General features: G+C 45.9%; 1 protein-coding gene across 20 annotated transcripts in view; it reads left to right on the forward strand.

Moving 5' to 3' along the window:
* The window catches only part of camk2g2 (calcium/calmodulin-dependent protein kinase (CaM kinase) II gamma 2), a 70,050-nt gene that overhangs the window by 16,783 nt on the left and 36,223 nt on the right, over positions 1 to 17,044 (forward strand). For all 20 annotated transcript variants that reach the window (XM_020047369.3, XM_020047359.3, XM_020047364.3 and 17 more), the window contains exons 3-4: positions 14,147 to 14,206; positions 16,881 to 16,935. In XM_020047369.3, coding sequence (XP_019902928.1) covers positions 14,147 to 14,206; positions 16,881 to 16,935 — 115 coding nt within the window. The remainder of the gene's footprint in view (positions 1 to 14,146; positions 14,207 to 16,880; positions 16,936 to 17,044) is intronic.

Raw genomic sequence — 17,044 nt, forward strand, 5'->3', positions numbered from 1 at the left:
TTGAAAGACTGTCATCTGTTTTCTCTTTTCTATTAACATTTGAATGAGTTACTCTTCAGAAGTCCTCATATGACAAGCCATTGATGACGTAAAACCAGGACATAGGAGACCTTTGGGTATTTTGGATAGTAGATGTTCTGTCTTCCCCCTTATCACCCTCTGTGTCCTTCCTTCATGTCTCTTTTTATCCTCACTCTCATCTCTCCATCTCTCTTGCTGTGCGGGGCCCTTTTGTCTTGCTAATTCAGTGTGCTCAGACAGCTGGTAATAGTCGAGTGGAGGTTTTGAGACTGAACAGATGAGTGGATGAGAGGAGCAGACCCAGGTGGCTCTGAGGAGATAGAGGGAAAATGACATGGGCCTGATCCAGTGGATGAGAGGAGCAGACCCAGGTGGCCATGTGAGGAGATAGAGGGAGAATGACAAGGGCCTGATCCAGTGTTGAGCTGCTGGTAGGACTGTCAGAACCTGACTGGGTCTGTCTGTGTGCATGCCTGTCTAGCTGCCTGCCTGCCTGTTTGTCTGTCCTATTGCCTGGCTCTGCAGTATTCTCTCATGCTCTGACTCTCCGTGTAGGCTTCTGTACTTTTGGAATTCTCTCGCCATGACTCAAGCTATTTCTCAAACCGTCACTGTATTAAAATGAAGGATGTGAGCGCAGAGCTGTGTTGGTTTGGGTATTTTTGGGAGGTGTGTGGACCCAGTGGACGGGGTGCGCTGAGCTGTGTTGGTTTGGATATTTTTGGGAGGTGCGTGGACCCAGTGGACGGGGGGCGCAGAGCTGTGTTGGTTTGGGTATTTTTGGGAGGTGTGTGGACCCAGTGGATGGGGGGCGCAGAGCTGTGTTGGTTTAGATATTTTTGGGAGGTGTGTGGACCCAGTGGATGGGGGGCGCAGAGCTGTGTTGGTTTAGATATTTTTGGGAGGTGTGTGGACCCAGTGGACGGGGGGCACAGATCTGTGTTGGTTTAGATATTTTTGGGAGGTGTGTGGACCCAGTAGACGGGGGCCGCTGAGCTGTGTTGGTTTAGATATTTTTGGGATGTGTGTGGACCCAGTGGATGGGGGGCGCTGAGCTGTGTTGGTTTAGAACATTTTGGGAGGTGTGTGGACCCAGTGGATGGGGTGCGCTGAGCTGTGTTGGTTTAGATATTTTTGGGAGGTGTGTGGACCCAGTGGACGGGGGGCGCAGAGCTGTGTTGGTTTAGATATTTTTGGGAGGTGTGTGGACCCAGTGGACGGGGGGCGCAGAGCTGTGTTGGTTTGGGTATTTTTGGGAGGTGTGTGGACCCAGTGGATGGGGGGCGCTGAGCTGTGTTGGTTTAGAACATTTTGGGAGGTGTGTGGACCCAGTGGATGGGGGGCACAGAGCTGTGTTGGTTTAGAACATTTTGGGAGGTGTGTGGACCCAGTGGATGGGGGGCGCTGAGCTGCGTAGCTGCAGAATGTCAAAAACAGAGCGCCAGACTATCTCTGTGCCCACAACCAGCTGAGAGTGTCTTGTGTGATAAGACACAGATGGGATGTCAGAGTGTATGAACACACACACGTTTGTTTTACTCTCTTTGTGGGGACCAGTACATATATTCCTATTCAAAATCCTTACTTTATACCCAAACCCTTAGGTTTAACGCTGAAAATATGCCCCGTCCCTAACCTTCTCTGTAAACCTAACCTCAAGCCTAATATACATTTATGGTTTTCCACGTTTTACTATCCTTGTAGTATAGTTATATAACTGTAAGCTTACATATTTTAAATACTTTATTTCAATTCCCATATTAAAAAAACATTACACACACACAATCTTGTTCTTACCGAGATTTAAATAGATTTTGCATGCTAGCTATAGCCCCACTTAGTAGTTAGCACACTGTAAATTTAGGGACCTCCCAGATGGCGCAGTGTTATAAGCTGACCACTACAGTTTGCATAAGGGGGCGGCAGACATTTATTTAAAAAGTATGTAAGTCCACATTTATTAAAAAAAACATTATAATTCCCCAGGATACGGAATATTCAGTGGACACCTTTCCATTTCCCATTGTGTTCAGTTGGTTGACTGTGTATGTTATGGCCAGGGGATGTTTGTGTGGGAGAGTAATGCGCGAACGACAGGCAGAGAAGCTTGTCAGCCTGTCTAAAGAGCTCCATTTCCCCTGGAGAGGCTCCAGTCTTATCGCTGACCTCATCTTATTTTCAGGCCGCTTTCAAGCACCTTTACTCCCTGTTCCAGACAGCCCGTCTGGCTCTAAATGGTGCTGCACGTCAAACTAAACAGGATTGTTGTTTTTTTCTCTCAGAGTGTATTTTATCTATTATAGTGGATATTTAAATCTAATGAGGCAGAGATATGAGCCTAGCCTACTAACCTAGCGTTCTCCATGGACGCTTGCCTCATTGCAGCTGGATCTCCTGCCCAAACACTAAGCCGTCTCTTAATCGGGGACATTATGGCCGGAGTGAGGGATAATCTGCCCTTCGTGCCGCCTGATACTGTAAGCAGATGATTTGTAGAAGAATCCTTTCATCTTTTTTCCCTCTCTTCAGTGACTTGTGTGTCCTATGGCAATGGCCTTGAGTGCTGGTATTATGCCACCTCTGGACTACCCATGATCCTCCTCTCCTAAGAGTTTGAGCGGGGATGCTCTGAATTTTGCCCCGTATCAGTACTAACATGAATATGAATCTTCCCCTCTCATTGCCCTTGTTATGATATCAGTCGAGATTTGCAAATTTTTTGTTAGTGTTTTTCTTTTTATTTCCCTAATGGTTGTTGTTCACTAAAAACCATGATGCCCAAAGCAACAACATTGTTTAATGCGTCCCGACTGACAGAGATGAGCCGTGAACATGGAGGGGCGGTGGTCCTGATTCCAGCTGACGTCAACCTGCCTTGAACCGGGGGGCAGCGGTTTGGACATACACATGGACAAGACGCCCGAGATGTTCGGAGAGCAGTCAGGGTGTATCTGTGTCCACGTCTCCTCGCATCCTCATCTCAACATTCCTCTTCGTTTTCAAACCCCGATTACTAAGCGTGACACGAGTAACCCGGCTCCAAGGGAGACCGTCGACAACAACACGCAAAGACAGAGGAAGAGTACAAAAACAAGTCTGTCTGCTGTAAATGTAACCCAAAGAGTCGTTGTTGGTTGTTTTTTTTTACGGCGGCCGCTTCTTACTTATGTTCTGATTTGCGGTGACCCTAGAGAGAACGGGGGATGGGTTTTCTTCAGATGGTCTGAAGGAAACTCACAGCAGATGACGAGGTCAGAAAAACACGATCCATCAAACACAACACCCAGAGCAGGAGCTGGAGACTGGAGACACACCAGGGGTGGCCAGGAGCTGCAGTTGGTTGAGATCACGCAACACCATGGTCCATTCCCTCCAGCATGTGACAATAAGGACCACAGAGTGAAATCCGTCTGGATGGGATCAGACGTCCATTACTACGGATTCAGCAGACACGGCACATACCGTGCGAGGCCATAGAGATCCCAGGCTGTTTTCCTCTTTCCATTGTCTCTTTTTATGTCTTTTCTCCCCCCTCTCTGAATAGCGGCCGTGCGTCGGACCTGTCAATTGGGTGTGTGTGTGTGTGTGTGTGTGTGTGTGTGTGTGTGTGTGTGTGGGGGGGGGGGTTGCGTTAAGGCTAGCGAGCCGTGATGGGTATCTCAGCCTCGTTTGCATATTGCAGAGGTGGAAGGAGGGGTGTGAAGCCACTGTTGCTGGTGGGCGAGCTAGCGAGCGACTGTCTCGGAGCGGAGCGCGTGTTGTTCGCTCGGCTCTCCCGGGTCCTCCAGGCTTCCAGCGGTAAACACGGAGATCATCCAGCACATCGAGGAGAGGGGGAGTCTAACCCCTCATCCTCCCTTTACATAGCCCACGAATCCCTTCCCTAAAACACACTAGCTTCCACACACACACACACAATCAGACGCACACAAGCTGCAGTGGGGAGACTGTATGTACAGTGCTGCTGGATGGCTGACCTCTTGCTCTGCGATTGGCTGAAAGTTCGCAGTGTGGGCGGGAGACTCTGCTGCCTCACCGGAGTGCTCCGTTGGTCACTGCCGACGCCACAGACATCCACCACTGGACGCACGGCCTTTAAGACTGGCCGGCGGGAGGGAGGGAGCAGGCTTTCGTGCTTTTTGTCCCCGTCAGGTGTTGGATATCTTGAGGAGTGCGTTACCTAAGACCTCACCCCCATCCTTCATGTCTACCTAGCCAACCAGAGTGTAATGACAGGGGCCTCTCTTCTCTTCCTGCTACGTAGTGACCTTGCTGTGCCCGGCTCCTCTGCTGTGCTCAGCTGTGTGTGTCTGTGCCCTCCCCTGAGCGCTGGCTGGCTGGCTGACTCACTGCTAAGCCTTAGGACGGATTGGGGGTATTTTTAGTCGCCCGGGCCACGCTGACCACACTGACCTCTCCCTCAGTCATGTGCCTACGTCTCCCACAAGCCCCCATCTGCAGGGGTCAGCTCCCCCACCGCATCCCGCTCATCTGGCACCACTGGGAGTCTGTGTTTATATCCCACCAGCCGCCTCTCACCCGACACCGACGGTGATTATACCGTGATCGTGGCTTGACTTTGCCCCTGACAAGGGCTCCGGGGGTGAAATGCGGGGAAGGGTGGGGGGGACTGCTGGTGGGGGTGCGGTTAATGCCGTTCAGGATGCAACCAGTGAAGGACGTCGAATTTGGCTTCAATCAAGATCACCACGTTGCCATCTGACCACATGACTGGACAGCGCAGTATTTCATCTCAAGACTGAAGGTCAGTCAGGCCGGGTGGTGGCGTGGGGGGCGGGGCTTGACAATACATGACTGTGCTTCCATGGGTTTCTTCATACTCCCCAATAAGCGGGCAGCAGCACCTTTCCTTCACCAGTCGTCCTCTTCACGTCGATGCCTCAGAGTCTTAATTAAGATATGTGGCTACACTTGAAAGCTCACCTGTTTCACAGATCAACAGATCCTGCTAATGAGCTTGGATGGAATGAATTCTCTCTCCCAGTCAGCAATTACCTCCAGATGCTACGGAGTAAATGCCTTCGTCTGGGCCTCTGTGTCCGAGGGGGATTAGTAGGGTGTTGTCTGGATTGCAGACCAGACAGGCTAGTGGGGTTAAGACGAGAAGGTTAACCTGGTCTGGTTAGGCTCTGGCGTCGCCTCAATGAGTCATTGCTTATCATAGAATTGGAGCCGCTAGGCTTGCTGTACCTGGGTCGCTGTTTGTTTCCCAATCCCTCCTGGTCAAAGCGGCCATGTCTGGGCACGCCGAGCAAATGCCACATGGAGGCAGTATGTACACCACGGGCTGTGGGAGCCCCGCCTCAGTCATGCGGCTTGTTGACCTGCAAGCTTGCCAGAGGGGGGAGGGGTTGAAAACAGACTGGGGAAGAAGTAATGTAAAGAACCACTTCAGTCGTTGTCACTGCTAACTGAAGACATGCTTCTTGTAGCTGACCTATACCACTATGTGATTCACTAGGACTCATTTGAGCAGAGCACTTGTCATGCCAGGATTGTTGGTTCAATTCCCAGATGTAAAATGTTAGCATGCATGACACCAACTGTCTATATGCTGAATTGCATATATTATTATTATTATTAATTATTATTATATTGTTAATAGGTGCCAGTCATTGTTCGTTAAGCAACAGTAAGAAATTATTACTGAAAAGTCCATTACGATTGAGACTTTTACTCTGGTCCCTGAAACAGCAATACATACAAACGATTATACCTACTACTTGTTGAATTGGAGCGAAGATAAAGACGTTGTGTGTGTGTGTGTGTGTGTGTGAAGCCTCTGTGCATTCCCTTGTTTGTGTTCCCACTTTCTGAGCGAAGTGACTGTGCTTTGATCACACATACACACAACTAACTGGCTTTCAGGGCAGGATTACAAAGTGGCAAGGCTCTTCCCATATGCCACTGATAACTCTCACCGTCTCCACGCTTCCTCTTTCTCAGACAAGCATTTTCATTAATAGTGAAATGAAAGCATAACGTCGACATAACCCAAACAGTTCATACGGCATGAAACAGAACATTCTTTCTCTATTGATTCAAACAATCAGCCTGTAAAAATAGGAACATATTTCTGTATTTTAATTAATGGATAAGATGCAGGTTGCAGTTTCGGGATTATCCCCAGAATGTGATGGCAGGCAATGTTCCCTGTGTCTCTTCTCCATGACCTCAGCTAGAAATATCCATCTCTTGTTGACCTATTTTCCCCCCAAATGCTGTCTTCCAATCCCTTGATGTGCATTATAAACCTTTACAGTAGAAAATATCTCTAGAGGTGCGTCTGAATAATCTTATGTAGCTTCCACTGCAAACTGAGATGAAGTAGATGAAGGCACTGATCAACAGACCGGGAAGTTTCTTAAAGCCTACGATGTCACGGGTGGTCCTGGCTTAGAGAGCAATTAACCCTCATAATATTTTGGTGGAAAGCATTGTTTATTTAACTCTTATCTCATCTGAGAGGTCTACATGCAGACAGAAAGAAAGGGTGCGAGAGAGTCTTCTCCAGCACTCACACATGTACAGCGTGCCTGGAAGAAAGAAAGCGTACTTGAACAAATTCCTCTGCATGCTTGGCCCTGTGTGTTATTGGTTTTGTGTGGACTTATCTTTTTAATTAAATAACTGTTTAATAATTCTCTGAAACCTATGATTTAAACTGTCCAATAACATCATGACATCTTGAGGAATTGCATGGCTGCATTCGTAGGTCGTCTTCAGTCGAACAACTGGCCTTCTTGGTTGTTCATTACATTAAGACAACTGTGCAACATTGGTATGTCATATGTCACTCACATAATCCACTTTTCGGTTTGTGGGTGTGTCCGTTTGTTTTACATTCTGGGAATGGAATTACCCAGAGCAGGGACTCCATTGAAATCCTTTTAAAGACATTATTGGAAATGCAATCAAAACATCACTGTTAGTGCGACTAAAAGCGTAGCTGTCTTGCTTTCCCGTTCTCCTTGCATCTCGTGCCCTCACTCCTGTCTCACTTAACATCACACACAAACACACACACACAAACTGCACACATAATCTTCCTTGTGAACAGGAATGTAGCCTTTGCGCCCTGTGCTGCACTCTTTGGGCATCGGTTTATTCCCGTCTTTGATCTCGATCTGTTGCTTTTTAACATCGGAGGACTCGACGGAGTGAAGGGATGACATTTTTACATCCGCCCGGCCTATTCCATCATCCATTCTGACATTGTGTTCCCAGCCACATGTTAGGCAGGCTGTAGTGGTGAATGTACTGGTGACGGGTTCATTAGCAGCTCCTAGCTTGCTGTCTGCTGCTGCTCTATCAGGGCCTGGCAGTGACACTGTGACAGTCGCTGGTCGGGCACAGCTGGATAGAATGCGTCTTTGACGCGCCTGCTCTCTTGAATAGTAGAGTGATAGGACGAGAGAGAAAAGGGACGGAACAAGAAGGAGGGAGAAAACGGGAAAGGGAAGGAAATGGGGAGCGAGAAGGGAAGGGGGAAGGGGAAATGGCGGGGGGGGGGGCTGAGATGAATATTTAATGCAGCAGTTAGCTGCGTTATGTCATTTCAGGGAATTAGGCCTCAGTGGCTGTCAGAAGGGATTGGAGAGGGGAGGTCCGGGGGGAGGGAGGGGAGGTTGGGAGGTCGGATGGGGCGAGGGGAAGAGGAGTGGCAGCTGGTCAGATGCGCACACACATGCACACGCACCCGCATGGTCACACTCACAACACAGTACACACGCAAGCACATGCGCACACACCCAGAGTGATGGTGATTGGCTGTAGCTGAGTGGCCCATGATGAGTTATCTGAGCGGCTCAGGGTGGGTGTGGGTGTCAGGGGTTGAGCTATTGGCGGTGCTGTAATCCTTTTAAAGGTCTATCCCCCCCTATTTATCTCACTATATCTCTCTCTGTCTCACTCTCTGTCTTTCTCTTTCCTTCTCTGTCTCGTTTCTATTCAATGGGCCGTTATCGGATTGGGAAACATTTGTTTACTTTGCCGAAGCAGTCAAATATACTATTGAAATTAGATTCGTCCTAAATCTTTCATCGGAAGCAAAAAACAATATCACATATTTAAATAGAAAGGGTGATTAATTTAAAAATAAAATTGAAAACCATAAACAATGCAAACAAATACATAAAAAAAATACAGACCGCGAAGAACAGAACACAGAATCTCTTTTCCCAACAGACTCTTAAACCCAAGATCAGTGTAGTTGGTTAGGTGTTAGGTAGGTTTTTTTCAGTCTTTCCACTATTCAAATAGTGGCTTTAATGGCATGGGAAACATTATTAGCTAGGTACTATGCTGTAGCAATTACCAAATAGTATGAATCACATAAGCAATATTTATCTTAATTTATTTTCTTACGTTTCCAATGTTGTTTCTGCCCTTGTCTCTTGGCAATGAGAAACGTTTTGCTGCTTTTGTGGGAGTTTCATGGGCGTTTATCAGTGTTTTATGTATTCACAAATAATTTTTGTGTCTGAGTGTGTCGCAGTGAAATGTCAGTATGGCTCTGATTTACATTTGGTAGGAGATTTGTTTATTTTTTTATACTACAATACTAAACGGGAAAATCGCAATTATCGCATGTCGCGTTCCCGAGGGAAACTTTTCCAACTAATAGCTAATGATGTCTAAACACGACGACTTGCTCCGTGTGTTTCGGAGTGGAATGAGTGGTGACGTAGGAGGTCTGGTTCTGAACTCCTTCCAGCTCCATAAACAGAATCAGAAAAAAAACATCTGGGAAGCAACTAAAAACATCTCCGACGGGCACTGTAACAATTCACCAGCAACTGCACTTTTTATTCAGAGAGCACCCTATTAGTTACCTGGTAAACCACATAGTCAGTGAGTTTATACTGCTTCCATGTCAGTGGTCTGGCCAAAGCGCTGTGCGTGCATGTGTTTCGCCTTACAACTCAGTGAGAGTTTCTTGTTCTTAGTGTGAATTGAAAATTGGATTCACATATTGCCTTAATGTTATTTACAACAATGACTGTAGTGTAAATAGGCTGTAGGTATTGAAGCTGCATTTCGGCCTTCCCTTTCACTGTCTCTTCTCTGTGTGACTCTCTTTTCTCTCTGTATGTCTTTCTCTCATGTCTACTCCAACTGGAGGTGAATGAATGGACTACATGAGTGAGTCATACAGGACAACCATGCTGGAAGTCATTGTTAACACAGTGTAAGTGCTGGGCTGGAACAAAAGCAGACATGTGCAGTAGACACCCAGGACTGGGTCTGTGTCTGTACCTCCCTTCCTTTCTAAGAAATATCTTCGTTTAATCCTGTTTCCTTTCAGATTTTTCACCATCTCCTCTACCTCTGACTCATACTCAGTGGATGCACCTGAGTAGGAAAGCTCTGTATCCGCATTGGACTATCAGAACTTATGTAGACTACAAGAATGGTATTGTTTCATTTAAATAACATTTACATAATAGGTAAATAAAATTAGCAGTTCACACTAGCAACATGAAACTCTTGCTTAGCCGTTGGTCACAGCATGTGCTGCGCTTTTGTCCGAACACTGCCCTGGAAGAGCTGGAAACTCAAACCCCTGACTTTGGTCCCAACACTGCCCTGGAAGAGCTGGAAACTCAAACCCCTAACTTTGGTCCCAACACTGCCCTGGAAGACCTGGAAACTCAAACCCCTAACTTTGATCCCAACACTGCCCTGGAAGACCTGGAAACTCAAACCCCTAACTTTGGTCCCAACACTGCCCTGGAAGAGCTGGAAACTCAAACCCCTAACTTTGGTCCCAACACTGCCCTGGAAGACCTGGAAACTCAAACCCCTAACTTTGGTCCCAACACTGCCCTGGAAGAACTGGAAACTCAAACCCCTAACTTTGGTCCCAACACTGCCCTGGAAGAGCTGGAAACTCAAACCCCTAACTTTGGTCCCAACACTGCCCTGGAAGACCTGGAAACTCAAACCCCTTACTTTGGTCCCAACACTGCCCTGGAAGACCTGGAAACTCAAACCCCTAACTTTGGTCCCAACACTGCCCTGGAAGACCTGGAAACTCAAACCCCTAACTTTGGTCCCAACACTGCCCTGGAAGAGCTGGAAACTAAAACCCCTAACTTTGGTCCCAACACTGCCCTGGAAGACCTGGAAACTCAAACCCCTAACTTTGGTCCCAACACTGCCCTGGAAGACCTGGAAACTCAAACCCCTAACTTTGGTCCCAACACTGCCCTGGAAGAACTGGAAACTCAAACCCCTAACTTTGGTCCCAACACTGCCCTGGAAGACCTGGAAACTCACTGACGATGTGCTCTCTGTGGAAGTGCTTTTGCCGGTGATTGTAGAATTCTTTCAGCACCGGTGTGTGAGGTTATTAGCTGCTTTAAAAAGGCATTTTGTTTCTGAAACTTTAGGGACCCACAGAACCAAGCATTCCTACGCCACTGCTCATTCCACTCCAATACACATTGAGCGAGACATTGTCTTGAGACTTCGTGGGAGTATCTGTCGGAACTGTACCCATTTTTAAGTTTACATTATAAAACGTATATCCAATGCAAGTCCGGCGTCAAGTGTTGTTCATCTAAATGAAACTGTCGTCTTGTAAAAACACTCTGTGACAGGGGCTGCGTGTTGCAGTCTAGCATTATCTTTTCCCAGCAGCCAGCGGATGTGTTTGGTGTTACAGGAATGCGTTGGTCAGACAAAGAGAGGGTGTGCGTGTGTGCACCGATAACGTCAGAGCTTAAGTGCCCTCAGATCCCAACCTTCCATTTAAGAGAGAATCCCTCCTATTCAACCTGACAGCGCTGTTACCTGGGGGTGTGGTTGTGCCTGCCTGCCTGCCTGCCTGTCTGTCTGTGGGTGGGTGTGTGTGCGATTTACCCTGAACGATTTTGTGTTACCTTGCAATTTTAAAACCTTGTGGAACTTGGGTATCTAGTCTCTCAATTAGGCCCCACAAAACAAGTTTACGGTGGAGATAAACCCGCTCAGCTGCTTTGAGGAAATTTCCCCCGAAGTTTGTCCCAGATTGTCCGCGCTGGCCCGGTGTTGGCCTTCCAGTGAGGTATGGCCTCTGTGGATAGCCGTCTCGGTAGCCTGACCTCTCTTCTCTCCCCCTCCTGGCCTCACGTCTCTCCCCCTCCTGGCCTCACGTCTCTCCCCCTACTGGCCTCACGTCTGGCTGGGACTCAGCTACGGTGAGGGCATCAGGGCTTGGAGCTGCCCTCCTTCTGTCCACAGCTGCAGAGCGTTCCCTTGACGAGGCCCCAGTGGGAGGCAGCTGTGTGGGGGACGTGGCTGGCCCCGCCGGCTGGCCCTGGGAAGATGTTTGGGGACGTTGGTGAGGCAGTGATGCCACCATTGTGGGCACGTTCACAACACAACATGTACAGTATCAGTTAAATGTTTGGACACCTACTCATTCAAGGGTATTTCCTTTTAATACACTGAAATATTTTCCACGTTGTGCAATAATAGTGAAGACATCAAAACTGTGAAATAACAAATGAAATCATGTAGTTACCCAAAAAGTGTTTAACAAATCAAAATAAATGTATATTGTGATTTGTTCAGGACTTGTTTTTGGTTAATAAGTGATTGAGTGGGTGTGTCCAAACTTTTGACAGGTACTGTGTATATGTGTCTGTGTGTGTTCAGGTTGGTTGGACAATTTTTAAATGGTGCCACATTCTCAGTGGCATTGGGATCAGGAATTTGACTGTAGGACTCCAGTGTTGCCTTGGTCTTGTGCTTGGGATTATTGTTCTGCTGAAAGGTGAATATCCTGCCAGGTTTTTTAGTGGCCTGAATAGATTCTCTTTTGGTATTACCTTGAATTCTGCTCCATCCATTCTTTCTACTATTTTAACAAGATGCCCCTGCCGATGAAAAGCATCCCTTCACAATTATGCCCCCAGCATGCGTCACTCCAGGGATGGTGTGTCATGATTTTTGCGCCACACACTTCGACTGGAGTTTTTGCTAAAAAGCTGTATCTTGGTCTCATCTGACCACAAAACCTTTTCTCACGTCGCAGTTAGGTCACACATGCCTTCTGGCTAACTCCAGGGCTGTTTTTGGCTAACTCCAGGGCTTTCATCTGTGTAAACTGAGCTTCCACTGCACTGGGGTTGAATATTTTTACAAATAGTTCTCAAAATAATCTGTGTCACCTTATAGTAATAATAAAAGTTTCAGACAGAATAAAATGTCAGTGTAAAATGTTTTAATCAGTAGAGATTTAGAGAATTGGTAAGGGCTCTATACACTTTCGCAATGTGTATACATGTGAATGTATATGTATGTATATGTGTCTATTATTTGTCAGATGGCTTGAAAATAATTTAGGTTATGAGCTAGCTAGCTCGTTAATATATTTTTGAAATATGTTTGAGAGTGCTTGCAACCTTAACAGATAACAAGCTTTTCTGTAAAGCTAGTTAATTCAAAAAGCTTTAAAATTAACAATGTATTTTGTTTTACATGAAAACAGCATCACACTTTTATAAAGCAGAATATTTCAGCTCCCCCCCCAACCCCCCAAGGTCATCCAGCAAATGATTCATTTTGAAAGGATGATCTTGTTATCGGAGGCTTTAGAGTGTACTGCACATCATTCTGACATTCAAAAACAGTTGGGTTGACTGAAAGATTTTGTTAATGCAAATTGTCTCAATCAAAAATATATTTTCAAAGGACTTTTGCATTTTTTTGGGTTCCTAATGAGCTATTGCACAAGCGATGAGGTCACATTGTTTTGTGGGCCAGCCATGTAACAAGCCAGACAGATGATTCCAGCACCTAGCCAGCCAGTTGGGATGACTGCGAAGCTCTGCTTCCCAAATCCCAAATCCTGGACGTGGGACAGGAGTGTGAGAGGCGGATTAGGGAGGCAAGAGGCCTACTCTGTCCTGCCATGATGTAGCAACACACACACACACACACACACACATCTGTCCCCAACAGCTGGTGCCAAGGTCTGGTTGAACTTGGCCCACAGTCTCTGTCCTCATCCCTGTGTACCTTCTTTTTATCTGATCATCTAGCCATCCAATATCTCCATATATGGCAGCAATTGGGCACTAAGTTCCCACACTGACTGATGAACACACACACCCCTAACCTAACTCTCAATATCTAAGCTTAACCCTAACCCTTTATTCAACTCCAAGTCAGATTAAGCTTCTAGTCAAAGTAAGGACTGGCCAAATGTCATAAAACTGGAACACACAGGAACATTTACAACTGTATTCTTTAACTGGACAGTGATTGTATTACAGTCTGAGCCCAGGAGACTAATTTAACTAAGTGCAATAGGCTTGTGCTGCTGATAACGTTTTGTGCATTCCAGTATGTAGCACACAGATCATTTTGTGCATTGTATGTGCTGTACAAATTATTATTATTATTATTATTATTATTATTATTATTATTACTATTGAGCTACAATTCCTCATATCTTTTAATAAAAGGCTGTTCGATGAAGCAGGTCCACTGAGTTTAATATCATTTATTTGAAACCCTGCAGTTTGAACCCTGAATGCTGATTGGCTGTAAGCCGTGAAATATGAGACTATACACTGGTAACCAGTTTATAATGGCAATAAGGCACCTCAGGGGTTTGTTTGATATAGCCAATAAAACACAACTAAGTGCTTTATCTGGGCCCTCAATGATGCATCCACCCTCAGAACATTGCCCATGTACCAAACCCCAAGGAGTATTAGTGCTTAAATACAGAACAGTATAGAACATCAGTTTAATATAAGCCTCCTTTAGGGTGAAACCTTATTTAGAGAGGAGAAATTGAATTAACCGTTGGCTTCTGTTGCCAAGGTTACCAGGGATACCTTGACGTTTTAATGGAATTTTGTCTGTAGGTGTTTTTGATTTAAATGTTGTCTGTATGGTGTTATGCTACAAGGTGTTCACCCTTCTGTTAACAGGAGTCATTTCAGGAAAACCTTCATATAAGCTAACAATATGGTCACAGTGTCTGTAAATGTATGTTACGCCCATGTTGGTTTGTCATGAAGGGTAGGATCCTGTCAGGTTTTCTACTGAACAAAAGCTTATTTTGGTAAGGTCTGACGCGTTTGCTTTTTCGTTTTCCTCTCAGATCATCAAAAACTGGAACGAGAGGCCCGCATCTGTCGCCTGCTCAAACACCCCAACATAGGTAAGTGGCTTTTACTTAGCATATTAGGAAAATAAAAGTGTGTCTATATGTTAACATTCATGACCGAGAGAAATCTGGTGGAAACACACGTTGACGGAACAGAACCAAGGTGACATTGTTTTTATTATAGTTGATGAGCTGGCTAACATGATAGCAGTTATTCATGCTCGGCCCGTTGCCTAGCAACAGGTAAAGTCTCTCGCTGTACATTTGACCACTGGCAAAAAGTGTTTGGGCTGTCCAGAAAGGGAACTAATATTTGAGAAGTCAAATTCCTAACCATATTTCAACCATTTGGTTTTGAAGAGCTTTGAAGGTGTCTCTATAGTGCAGGGGTGTCCAAACAGTTCCACAGAGGGCTGTGTGTCTGCAGGTTTTCGCTCTCATCTTGTACTTGATTGACTAATTTGGTTACTGATTGGTTAGTTCCTACCTTCACCTGGTTGTTTAGGTCTGAACTGAGAACCAATTTATAGGAAAAACCAAAAACCTGCAGACACTCGGCCCTCCGTGGAATGGTTTGGACACCCCTGCTATAGTGTTACATCACAGCAGCGCTTCATGGAGGAGTTAGGGTGTAGCCAGTCTGTTAACTGGTTTGTCCCGTTTGCATAGTGCAACTGATTGGTGAGAGACACAGAATAGAAGAACCAACCTACTGCCGCATGCAAAATGAGGGAAATGATAAAGTCCTCACCTGGCCTCATGTAGTGATACGCCACAGTATGAATAAGTAAGACTGGCACGTACATTAGTGAGATTGGTGTGTGTTTGTGTGTGTATGTGTGTGTGTGTGTGTGTGTGTGTATACGCGTGCGTGCTTGTGTGAGAGAGATCAGGTGGGTGGAAGCAGACAGCAGCCAGCAGATCAGGGAGACAACATGTAATTACTCTTTCAAAGCTAGAGAGCGGTGAAGGGGGAAGATACGGCCTGCCCGTTCTGCTATAGCCTGGCCGTCACCGTGCTTTTCACCCGGTCAAACTACACAACATGCAGCCCTCTTCCCCTTTCTCTCTCTCTTCCACTACCTTCTTTACTTTCTTTCACTTGCTTTCCATGTCTCTCTTCTGTTCATTTACCTCTCCGTCAATGTCCCCCTCTCTCACCTTGTCTTGTTTCTCCAGCAGCATATCATTCTGGTCCACCGCCTGCCATATCTGTCTCTCACCTCTCGCCCCGTTCTTTATGGCTTCTCTATTTCCCTTCTCTCTTCCTTCCTTTCTGTCCATCTCTCTCTCTCTCTGCCTCTCGTTTCCAGTCCCAGATTGGTCGGTGTCCCCTAAGGCACAGTTTATTTCTCCCTCTCTCATCTTGTCTCCCTCACCTCTCTGTCAGAGGGACAGCTTGTCATGCTTTTCTGCTTGGACTGCAAATAAACTCCTAACAAAAGGACCAATTGAGAGAGGGAGGGAGTGTGCTGCTGGCAGGGCAAGCTGGTTCATTACAACACACACATGTCAAACACTCTTTAAATGGGAATACCTACGTTGACCGTCCTTAAAAACATCCTACTTTAAGTCTAACCTTAACCTCAACCTAACCTTAACCTCATTAATCTAACATTTATACCTACATGTAACCTTCTAGACCTAAGTTAGGTTAGAAACACTCTTACACACGCCGACTCTGTCCCTTTACTCTCTTAGCTGATATGTTTTCGGCAGTAATAAATACACAATTGTCACATACTGCAAATTGAGGCCTATACACTTACCACACACACACACACAACATCCCCTTAAAGCATACTGTTGGCCTTCACCTCCTGTTACTCTCTTATACACACCCATGTTCAGATACACATATGCATTAACTTTGTGTTTTTGCACGTACAGTGGGGCAAAAAAGTATTTAGTCAGCCGCCAATTGTGCAAGTTCTGCCACTTAAAAAGATGAGAGAGGCCTGTAATTTTCATTATAGTTACACTTCAACTATGTGAGACAAAATGAGAAGAAAAAAAATCCAGAAAATCACATTGTAGGATTTTTACTGAATTTATTGGTAAATTAAGGTGGAAAATAAGTATTTATGCACATTGCACACATCAACCCTCACACCCTTTTGGGTTGGTCACCATCAGCCACGTAGATGATGTGGCAAAACACATCACCAAGCCGTTTCTGGATTAGGATTAAGGTAGGGTTTGTGGGACAGCCGAAGAAGTTGGATGTTAAACACATTCTACCATGAACTCACACACACTCCAATCAATGTATACATCTGTTGTTAACATGTTATGCTGATGCTAAAAGAGTGTATTATGCTGATGCTAACATATACTGTGTATTATACTGGCCACTGAAGACCGTGAACAGGCACTCATCACACTGACACCGGCTCTTGTCACCTAAATGAAAGGGTGTAACCTCCTACCTAGAAGGCACTTATGTCACCTTTTACCTAGAAGGAGCACATTTCACCTGAATGAAAGTGCTTAACTTCCTACCTATGCCGGATCTTCAATTCCACACCCAGAGGCAACATGGGATTGTGGATGTGCCCATGCAAATGTCACGTCTTGCTCTTCAGAAACTGTAGGTCACAAAGGAACACAAACAAACTATCACGGGTGCGAGGGCATCTATGGGGAACAGGGGGGGAAGCGGAACAAGAATTTTGAGGCAGAGAAAGTTGACTTGAACTGTCTGTCTTTTTGCCTGTTTGTCCCACAGTACGACTACATGAAAGTATCTCAGAGGAAGGCTTCCATTACCTCGTCTTTGACCTGTGAGTATTACTGCCATCTATTACCATGGTTGTCTCTGGATAAAACATGGAATAACATAGGGCTTCAAAGTATTAACCCTTTGCCTTGATGACATCTTTGAACACACTT

The sequence above is a fragment of the Esox lucius genome, chromosome 6 (genome assembly GCF_011004845.1).
Source record: "Esox lucius isolate fEsoLuc1 chromosome 6, fEsoLuc1.pri, whole genome shotgun sequence".
Lineage (NCBI taxonomy): Eukaryota > Metazoa > Chordata > Actinopteri > Esociformes > Esocidae > Esox > Esox lucius.